Here is an 11,170-nt window from a genome sequence, read left to right on the forward strand (position 1 = left end):
CCGCGACTATCGTAACATGCGCGTTAAACGTACGCTTCCATCCCGAACTACCGTGGTGAAGCACGAGGGTGCGACGAAGGGAGAAAGGCTAGAGCATAGGAGAGAGGAATAGAGTAGGATATTCGCTAGAGAGAGAAAAAGAGAGAGGATGGAGGATGCTCGCGGTGGTGGCGGAAGTCGCGACAGAGGGAGGGTGGATCGAGAGCGAGAGCGCTGCAATGCATCGAGGGAAGGGTGAGGGATGGCTGGGGTGGCTGGTTAAAGGGGTCCACGAACGAGAGAAAGAGAGAGAGAGAGAGAGAGAGAGAGAGAGAGAGAAATGGGGGTGGAGAGAGAGAAACGAGAGGAGTATAGAGGGTGGGAATGGTAAGTGGGGAAGAGAGAGGATGAGAGGGATGCTGGGGCGGTTCAGGCGAGACCGAGTTCACGCCAAGTAGAGTACGGCAGTTTGTGTCAGACTACGGAGCTCGGAAGATGCTCCCGGTTGTTCACGAGACGGGTGGACCACCCTCGTCGCGACGACGGTGTCGCGCCATCGCGGTCCCTCTCGGTATCGTCGCGTCGGTCCTCCCCGGGGAAGCCGAAAAGAACGCGGGAAACAGTACCGGTAGGATCAGCAGACCACCATCTACTGCCACGATGATGACTATGGCCTTAACCGTCCTCTTGATCCTGGTACCCGCGGTATTTCCAGACAAGATTCCCATCGGTGAGTGTTGTTTGTGTGTTGTACATATCGTTAACGTACTGCTTATACGCGACGCCGGGTCTCCCGGATGATACCGGGCTTATAGCCAGCTATAGATGTTTCGCGAGAGACGCGCCGAGTCGAGTGCTCGCCGGGCTCAGCCTCCTCGTCGAGCACGTCTGCCGTCGGCAGAAGGGTTACTGAACTCGTAGGTGTATATAGCCACCGTACGCAAACATACCGTTCGCTTATGTATTCTAAATACTAACGTGGTATATGCTCCATCAATAATATCGGCTTCTTCTCCGAGGCAGCGTCACATCGATTGTGAATCCGATAGAAAAGTGCGCTAAAACAAATAGTTTTGCAATATACAATCATGATTGCTACTTTGTCAGCGCCATTATCTCGATCAAAATGTGCATAATAGTGTTCTCGAAATAAATCCGCTTTAATGCGCGATATTTTAATATTTGAGATATTTTTTTTCTACGCGGAACATAAATGATATTGTGAAACATTAGCAAAACTGAGAGAATAAAAATTAAGAATATAATATGATAACTGTTAATACTAAACACATAGTGACATAGTAATCAAAAAAACGTTTCCTATTTCACGCGTTGTTTACTTTGTTTGAGTATCGATATTGTTGTGGTATGAAAACGCACTCGGTATAATACGAAATATAGCTAGAATCCATTTTTTCAGTATCGAATATATTCTTTCTACGTTTTTTTGTCGTTACTCTTCTTCATGAAGATAAAAATACATAAAATGTTTTAAGCTGATTATTTAAAAGTATTTTTGAATTTTTACATTTTTATTCATTTACGTTTTATTATTGCGATTATGTATCATATATGAATGACATAAATCTTATAGCCGTTTCTAATGCAAAAGCTGTATTAAATAACAATTATATCAGAGAATAATTTATAACGTATGTTTTTGTGCAATATGTGACATTTCCGTAAATTGAGCAAATTATTTATTTTAGTTATAAAATTTTTCAAATATTCTATTTGTTGTTTGTAAAAAATTACTTTCTTATGATTTATATGGCTACATTATTCCCAATTGTTTTACGTCTATTCTGATTTATATATATTTCTGATTTACATATTTTTATGTATAAAAAATTTTGCTTTATATATAATATATAATTATTTTAGAATTTATTGTAGTTTTATCAAAGAATCTACTCACGTAAAAATATATTTAGTAGAATCACTTAAAAATATATTTAATAGAATCATTTAAACAAATAGCTTTAAATTCTTCATTTTAAAAGAGAGTTAAAGAAATATTACTCACCTTTGTTATTGTTTTTAAATATCTCGAGTTTTGTGAGGCAATATGAATTGCTCTTATAAATAGATGATTTATTTTGAACAAATGCAGTTTTAATCAATTCCTCTTTACGATTTAAAAATTGGAAAATATAAGGAAATAAGAAAGGAAAGAGAGAGTAAAAAGAAGAGAGGAACGATTGTTAAAGTTTCTCATTGGAGGAATTGAACTTTTACATGTCACCGCGATCTCGAACGCTGATCTCACGCACAAAAATTTTTTCTCGGACAGCAGTCAAAATTTATAGAAAAAAAAACGTAAAGCGTTTTTACAAGCGACCGAAACGATACTCGAAAAATATATAAAATGGCATAAATACTGCTGGGCGCAGTTTGCCCGGTTCTGATAAATATTGGAAGCTTACAAAACTTTTTTTTTTCATCGTCAATAACATCGTTGAATATTTAACTTTTTACGTACTTTTGCAATACGTTTATTTATATTTCAATGTACGACCCGCGTAAATATTGTCGAGGTTCGCATCATTACCAATATTATAGATACAAACATTTTATATTTTTCGCGACCGACTGTTTTCGATGGATATGATATTACGATATTTGATGTGTACTCAACATGGTCGCGATATGTTGCAACGGAATATGTCGACACGTTGAGATTGCAGTATATGCATATGTATAATATAGTAATAGCGGTTAATCAATTGATTGTACCAACGCACTTGTATTTGAAATACTTCAACGTATAAATACTCGATATTTTTAATCCGATATACTGCTAGATCTCTGAAACAGCTTATATTCCATTATCGTACATTATCTTCTGTAGCCGAAAATTAATTTCGTCAATGTTAATCGATCAGTTTGAATTGTAAAGCCGTCATGCGTTATTCAGCACTGAAATCAACTGGATAAATATTTGTATGACTTATCTGTAAGCTTCACATCATAATATTAAAGTAATTAACTATATTAATATGAATTTATTACGCGAATTGTCATTTATTTTACGGAAGTTAACAAATCGCAAAGACAGAATCTATGATATCCGTATAATGAACGGAGATGCTATTTAAACAAAAAAGTATTTTATAATTTTGTATAGTTTTTGAACACAAAGCAGCCGAGTAGAAATAACGTCATTAAAATAATATTGCAATAAATGAAGCAGTGCAATTTAATCGATTCTATAAACGCGCATCTGCTCGTCCGTGTTCGAAAATCGAAGCGTATTGTAATTAAATCGCGCCATCAAAAAGCGTTTAGCGCGGTCCGTATGAATTGTGCAAAACATTACTACCCCGATGGATTACCGTGCGCGAACGTTTGCCGTCGTTCTTCCGTCCTCATGAAATATTCCGCCTCTCACCAAGCTCGCCGACGTTCTCGTTCTCTTCCTTTCTTCTCCGTTGGCTCTTTCGTCGATCAGAAATCCTTCGACAAAGTCCATCGCTTGTAAAACGGTGAACGATGCTCGTTTAAAAGCTCGGCAGATTATCGCCATTGCCGATTTTAACGGACGTGAACGGTAGCCCAAATGGCGAGAAATAGAGAAACTAGTGGAAAACTGAAAAAGAGAAAGAGATAGACACGTATATAGGATTGTGTTGGAGAGGAGAAAAGGGAGAGACAACGAGGAGAGAAAGGGGTATGGAAGCACGTTGAGTGAGCAGTGAATAATGAATGTCTATAGAAATTACGGCATCTCTCTCTCTCTCTCTCTCCCTCTCCCTTTTCTGCAGTTATGCGAACGAGGAGAAACCGGCGCGACGGATAAGTCGACGAAAAGACGAAAAGGAAAGTTGTGGCAGACGGGAGACGATCGTGACGTCCTGACACAAGGGTGAATACGGTGCGCAGAGAAGATTCGTTGCTTCGTGTTTAAATTATGCTGTACGTGCGTGTCGCGTTTCTCCTCAAAGAATGACGCTTTGTCACTACTTCAAAAACTACTGCGTAGCGGTATATTTTTGGCTGAATTACGCGAAAGTGAAAATATATCGGGGAGAGAAGGAAAGAGAGAAAAAAAGAGAAAAGTAGACGATTGACCCCAATTTACGACGCATCGGATATCAACGCTCTAGTTAACATCAGTGCGATGCACACGCGTCGTTGGCGCGTTTTTTCATTAAAGCTGTAAAATTAATGCGCACGCAAGCGCACATTCGTAAAAGCGAGTTTTAGATTTTGTTTTTCGTGTTTAAAATCACTTGACTATGAAGTAACTAAAATAGTACCGAGCAATTGTGTTTCCACAAACAATTAATTTTTGCTTGAACGAGCGAATGCGAAACACAATTTCCATAATTTTTACAAAAACATAGCATTTCAGTTTGAAAGTGATAAAATTTGAATTCTATTCATATATGTATAAATTTTGTTATTATGAATAAAATAGTAGAAAAAATTCCGAAAATAATTGCAATATTACATATGATAACGATTGAAATTTTAAGCAATAAAGGAACGCACATTCGCGGAATTTAAAATGTATTTTCCTAATTCGCGTAACGAATTTCTCTCCGCAGTATTTATTTATAGCAGCTTAATTGACAATTCACAATTGAATATTTTATAAAAGTACATTTTCCACGATATATTCGGTAGTTTTTAAAAGAGAATAAATTTCTCACGTTTTAGACAAGCATTACGATAGTGCTTGTATTTGATTATAAATTAATTAAATTTTTTTAGCTACAATTACTCAATAATATTTTTTTTTCTTCTGCCAATTAAAGCTATTAATATTTTTGCGATGTCATAAAAAATTTACAGAAAATTCGTGGAACTGATGTCACGTTTCGAGTTTGCATACATATTTTCAAAGACTTTGAAGAAAGAAATTTCTATTTATAAGAAATGGTATTAATCGCGAAATATTTTCAAAATCAAAATCTTTTTTCCTATATTTCTCTTTTTATCTTAAATACATTTTACGATTTTGAAAATATTTCGCGGTTTAATACCATTTCTTATGAATAGAAATTTCTTTCTTCAAAATCTTTGAAAATATGTATGCCAACGCGAAACGTGACATCAGTTCCATGAACTTTCTGTAAATTTGTTATGACATTGCAAAAATATTAATAACCTTATAATTGGCAGAAAAAACAAAATATTATTAACAAATTGTAGCTAAATTTTGAAATACCTTGCAAAAATACATACATGCATTAATATTCTCTCCCGATCAAAAAGTAATATTAAATCATTTCTCGACGATTATTGTCAATATTCAAAACTGATATTAGATAGGTTTATATTTTCTGCCAAACTTTTATATTTTTCCGAATGACATAAATTGGGGAAAACAAGATATATGTATGAGAATAGCATATTTCTCTTGATGTATTGGAGATTATTAAAAGATTTAATCGAGTGACAGCGAGTACTCGGCGGAACTCTAAGCGTTCTTGGTATGTGATTGATATATACCCAGAATGCGCGTCCACTGGCCGTATCATGGTACACGGTTGAAGATACCGGCGTGTGATGCCTTTGTGAAGGAAGGCAAGGGCATCTACCACTCAAGCAGACCCGTCGGTCGCCTAATGCGATTAATAGCACGATGCTGCCAGACAAGAGAGACAGGACCGTGTGCCCGTAGCTTTTCCATCGCGCTGTGCCTTGCTGCGCACACTGTCGAAGAATTTGCCTCCCATTGCCAGAAGCCGGCAGATAGGAAGGCGAAATCGAATTTTCGTGCGTCCGAGGTATTGCGCGAGTTAAAATGAGAGTCGAAGAGAAAGTGTATGTGTGTGTATGTGTGTGTATGTGTGTGAGAGAGAGAGAGAGAGAGAGAGAGAGAAAAGGGAAATTCTTGCCGCTGCACCGTTGAAGTATCCGCTATCGCTGTTTGAGTATGGCGAGCGATTTAATGGTCAAACGGCCGAAATGAGTTCTCAAAACTATGCGGGCAATTTTCTTACATCTCGATATACATAAGAAAAAAGTTATTTTATTGCATAATCATGATTTATTACGAATATTTCGCCATAATACGAATCTATACTTTTTTTGACAGTAAAATGAACTTTTGAAACTTTGTTAATAATCAAGATATTAAGAAATGTATAAATTTCTCTTTTGAGAAGTGAAATGTGTTTGTAGTTTTTTAGTTAGCATATTTATATACTTAGAGATCCGAGGAAAATATGAGATATAAATACACAACTGCGAGGAATGAATTATCGCTAACGTTCGCGCGCGCGGCAAGAATTTCCCTATTATCCTTATTGCGATGTCGATACAAAGGAGAGGCGTTCGATGCTAGGACGTTGAAACGTCGGAATGTCTCATGCATGGTGCATCCGACTGCCAATTTATTGTTCGCATAATCGCGCGCAATCGCGGGCCACGTTATTCGAACGGTCGTGTAATGCCAAGCCGAGCTGCACTGTGTTTCTATAATTGATGCATTGCTCTCCCTATTATAGAATGACAAAACCGTTGGTTCGTATACGGTCATCGACGCGTATTTCGTCGGACTCGAACACGACCGCGCCGCTACGCGGTATGCCCCTCTCTGCGAATCGTGCCCTACAGCACACCATCGGCATTCGCGCACAAGGGCCTCCGCATTCTGTATGTTAAAGCTATTAATATAGAAATTCGTGCCCGCGAATTTACGGCGGCCGAAGATTCCGCGGTTTCATTTCGACGGCGCAATCGCGTTTCGGTTGATCTGCTTCCCTGACGTACATATATTTCGAGGCATCGCTATTGACGATCAATGAATTAGTGACTTACACGGTTTTTAAATCATCAAGTTATATATATATATATATATATATATATATATAGATAGTATTCAAGTTAGAGGAACATAACATGATTCAAATATGAATATGTGCATTTATTATCGCGCCCCCTCCCTACTTCCGCCGAGAAAAGAGAATTATACGTGGCTTTGTTACGACATGAAAATAAAAATCGCCGAGATAATCTGCAGCGTATAACTCAACTAGTATTTTTACGACGGCTTTATTAATTTCTATTTCTTCGGACATAATGCAAGCATTACGCGGTTTACTGGAAACTGATAAATCGTATTGTAATAGCAAGTAAATTGGATTCTAAGTGAAGAACACTGATTTACTTCCGTTCTCTTCGATTTGGTCTACTAATTCTCTTGGACGCCACGAAACAATTACTCTTGCGCCCCATGGCTATAATTTACTTGGGTCGTGAGTTTTTAACTTCAATCCAATTTACCCTGCAATCCTCGTAACCTGTGACTACATCTACTGTGTTGAGAAGACATTATAAAATTTAAAACTTTTGCAAAACTTTGTAACACAAATAAGAAAGAGCGAGAGAGAGAGAGAGAGAGAGAGAGAGAGAGAGAGAGAGAGAGAGAGAAGGGAGAAAGGGAAGAAAGTAAATACGTATTTTCATAACAATTTCGAAATTTTACGAAATTACATGTAACAGATAATTTTGCACAATTAGTTTATCACATCCGACGTCTGCTTTAACGATATTTATAATTATACTTTGAAACATTCATATCTGACGTATTTCAACATCTTATATGCGTTTGTACAATAATATATGCTCTCAGACTGTCTGGTTGTTGAGCATCAATGTCGATGAAACGCATATCCATTCGTGTCGAGGAATAACGTTACCCTGTCGCCACGTATGCGCCCTATGGTGCCACGCTGTAGACTGTACCCACCATTACTATCGTTGTGGCAATAGTAGAAGCATAGAAGCATCAGAGACGACCGCGAGTAATCCGATATTACCGAGCCGGTTTTCCTCATGGAGCTGATATGTCTTCATAGGAAACGTCGTAAGGGTTTTCAACCAATAGAGGCTTATTGTTATGAAAAGCGTATTTACCATTGTATTCACACAACACTCTCATGATATTGCGTGCACCTACTTGTATACATTGTTATATAAAGTTATTTTCCTCATATTGCGTATTTACACAAGAAGCAATTATTTTTATTATATATAATGTCTTTTCTTTAATTCTTTACATGCTTTATTCTTTTCGAGCTACGTGTGTTTATTTGGAAGATACAATTATTTTTGAAAATATCGTTCTCAAATATATATACATATATTATTTGTCTTTATACACTAAGAGAATTTTCTCTTAGAATTTACCCTGAAAATCATGGTAATCGGGGGACAATATGATATGAAAAGAATTTCTTTGATTAATATTTATCACAATAAAAATTAAAATATCTATCACAATAAAATATAAAACATATTTGATTAATTTTACTAAACTGCATAGTAAAATTGATCAAACATATTTTATATTTTATTGTAATAGATATTATTATTTTTATTGTGATAAATGTTAATCAGAGAAATTCTCATAAAATGTTTTCTATACCATATTGTCTCATGATTATCATGATTTTCAAAGTAAATTCTAAGAGAAAATTCTTTCTGTGTAGAGAGACGTTAAATGATGTTAAAGACGCTTAAAAGATGAAATAATATTATATTGACTAGTTAGCAATTGTGTATGATATTCGATTGATTTTCTTTCTTTTCCCATTGCGTTTATTCGAAACTTCATGCAGTTATTTCCACTAGAGTCGCGCACGCATCTCGCTCGAGTATTTTTCGACCATGTGTGCACGTGCATATTTGCTTGCGATGCGGCATGTATCTATCCGTCGCACATGGGAATAACATTACTGTTAGATACAAGTCTGCATACATGTCTTCTCTTCGCGCGAATACGCGACCGCATATACGTTATCCATGATAGCTCGCAGTGGAAAATGTCAGTGGCTCGACCGTCGAGTGCAACCGCCTCCACGATGCCGTAGTAAACGCTTGGAGGATGTCTGGCCAATAGTCCGTAACAGACGCACAGAATGCTACTGCGCGTCCGCAACGATGTTGTATCTGTACATATGTATTTAGAATTATCGTAACATTGATTCACGAAGCGAAACGGCAATATATAATATTTCCGTTATTTATAAAAATAGAAATTATGAAAAAATACTTGATACAAAATCCAACTGTTTTATTTTAAGAATTTTTTATTTTTTAAAAATAATTATGAACATAAAAATCTTATTTTTATTCTTATTCTACTCGTATATATAGCTTATATCCATTATTCATTATTATGCTTTTTGCAAACGCATAAAAAGTAAAGAATTTATATTCTCTGCTGAAAAAAACATTTTTACATCCCGTTTTGTAGCCAAGATGAGACGATTAAAAATTCGAGATTCAAGATTAGCGGTACGCGAGAAAATTCCTCGGCGATAATTCGCCACAGTTACGCAAGATATCGTATCGTCTGCCGCGAAGATTGCGAAGGGGTTAGTGGCGTCGGTGTGGGATATCGCGCGGTGAAAGTAGCGGGAAATAAAAAAGACGAAGTAGAGAAGGTCGGCTTCGGTGGAATCAAGTTGGGGACGAAGTAACGCGGGAGCAAGTAGTAATGTCATAGACCGACTTGGAGACGTTTGCACAGGAAGCCAGACTAGATGGAGGGCGATGGGCGAAAGAAAAAAGGCGAAAGTGAACCACGCGAAGGAAAGAGATCAGGGATAGATCGGCAGACGAATAAATAGGATAGGAAAGGATACGGAAAAGTAGAGACATAGATAGATAGATAGATACGTGGGCGGAAAAGGGGGAAAAAAAATTACCATGAAAGTCGACGGAGGCGAGAAGCACGCGGAGAAGAGACTTCGCAGAGGGTAAGGGAGACATAAAGCGCGTGTGAGCTTTTCTGAAGGAACGTCAAAACGCGAGAAAGCATAGTGAGAAAGAGAGAGGGAAAGAGAGAGATAGAAAGGTAGAGAACGAGAGGAGAAAGGACGGAGAAACGAATAGGTGAGGAGATGAGGCGAGAGACGAGGATGTCGGTAGTGCGTGAGGAAATAGTAGAGAAACGAGCAGGAACGGGACAGGAATAGGGGGATCGATGCTTGACTCCCCGTCGGGGGTTGGTGTACCTATATCCTTCTCCTCTGCTCTTCTGGCCCGGTGGCTTCCAGAACCGCCACCGACGCCACACGGCCATTTGCCAGCTTCTTCTTGCTCGGATCCGGGACGGTTATTAAAACTCGCGTGGCCCAAGCTCCTCGAGCCCAGTCACTGGCGAAGGGAGGAAAGGGAACGGGAGGGAGGCTGAAGTTTTCCCTACTTCCGATTCTTTGCCGGAATTTAATTAAGGCCGCGACAAGGAGCGCAACGTCGTTTCGAAGATCGGCCGGTTCGTCGCCTTTATAATATCGTGCTTATATTACCCGACGCTGCCGCGTTATCACGAACCGATTAATGCCCGAGGAAGTAATACGTCGTCCACGTGCAAGAACACCGCATTGTCGTCGTACGATGTGCCGGTACCACCTTCTTGTGTTTGCACTCGAGTCACGTACCTTGAGAATTCTCGTGGTTGCTGATAGTTGCTTGTCCAAGAAATAGACGTAGCATATGCCGGGATGCATAATGTCTCATTTCTTCGCAAAGTATAACTTGTGCTTTGAAATCTTATTATGTATTCGCGTATGGTATTCATTATTTTTTTATTAAGAATAAACTGAAATAAATAAACTAACATATTGAATATACATATACATACAGACATACATACCTACATACATATACACACTGGCGGATCCAGAGGGGTTTGGGGGGGGGGGGTTAAAACCTCCCTCTTTGCAAATTAAAAGAAACAGTTTTGCTGAATTTGTTTAAAAAATATAAATAAAGAAAAACAAACATTAAAGAGCTATCGACGTCAGGATCCGCTAGTGTATATATATAAGTATAAGATACACTGTAAATTATACTCTATACGCATTCAAGGAGTTAAGTATAGATTAAGTCAGACATAGGACGAAATGATGAGATAATTTCATTGCACGAAAATAATTAGGTGAAATTCTTTATATCTATATAATATATATATAATATATATTATATCTATATAATATATATATAATATATATTATATATATATATCTATATAATATATATTATATAGATATATATAATATATATAATATATATTATATTTATATAATATATATTATATAGATACTAAGAATTTCGCCTAATTATTTTCGTACAACAAAATTATCTCATCATTTCGTCCTATGTCTGACTTAATCTAAATTTAATTCCTTGAATGCGTAATGAGTAGTACTCTGCGTTGATACCACTGCTT

At 37.4% G+C, this 11,170-nt stretch overlaps 1 protein-coding gene across 6 annotated transcripts in view; it reads left to right on the forward strand.

The window, feature by feature from the left end:
• Positions 1-424: 424 nt before the first annotated feature.
• Positions 425-11,170, forward strand: part of Glurib (Glutamate receptor IB) — a 223,378-nt gene continuing 212,632 nt past the window's right edge. For all 6 annotated transcript variants that reach the window (XR_014424809.1, XM_083032497.1, XM_083032495.1 and 3 more), the window contains exon 1: positions 425-709. Coding sequence is in view for 5 of the 6 variants with exons in the window: in XM_083032497.1 (XP_082888623.1) it covers positions 475-709 (235 nt within the window). In the remaining variant the exon portion in view is untranslated. The remainder of the gene's footprint in view (positions 710-11,170) is intronic.

The sequence above is a fragment of the Prenolepis imparis genome, unplaced genomic scaffold (assembly GCF_030444845.1).
Source record: "Prenolepis imparis isolate NDT839.2.m4 unplaced genomic scaffold, iyPreImpa1.0 SCAF_2, whole genome shotgun sequence".
NCBI classification, from domain to species: domain Eukaryota; kingdom Metazoa; phylum Arthropoda; class Insecta; order Hymenoptera; family Formicidae; genus Prenolepis; species Prenolepis imparis.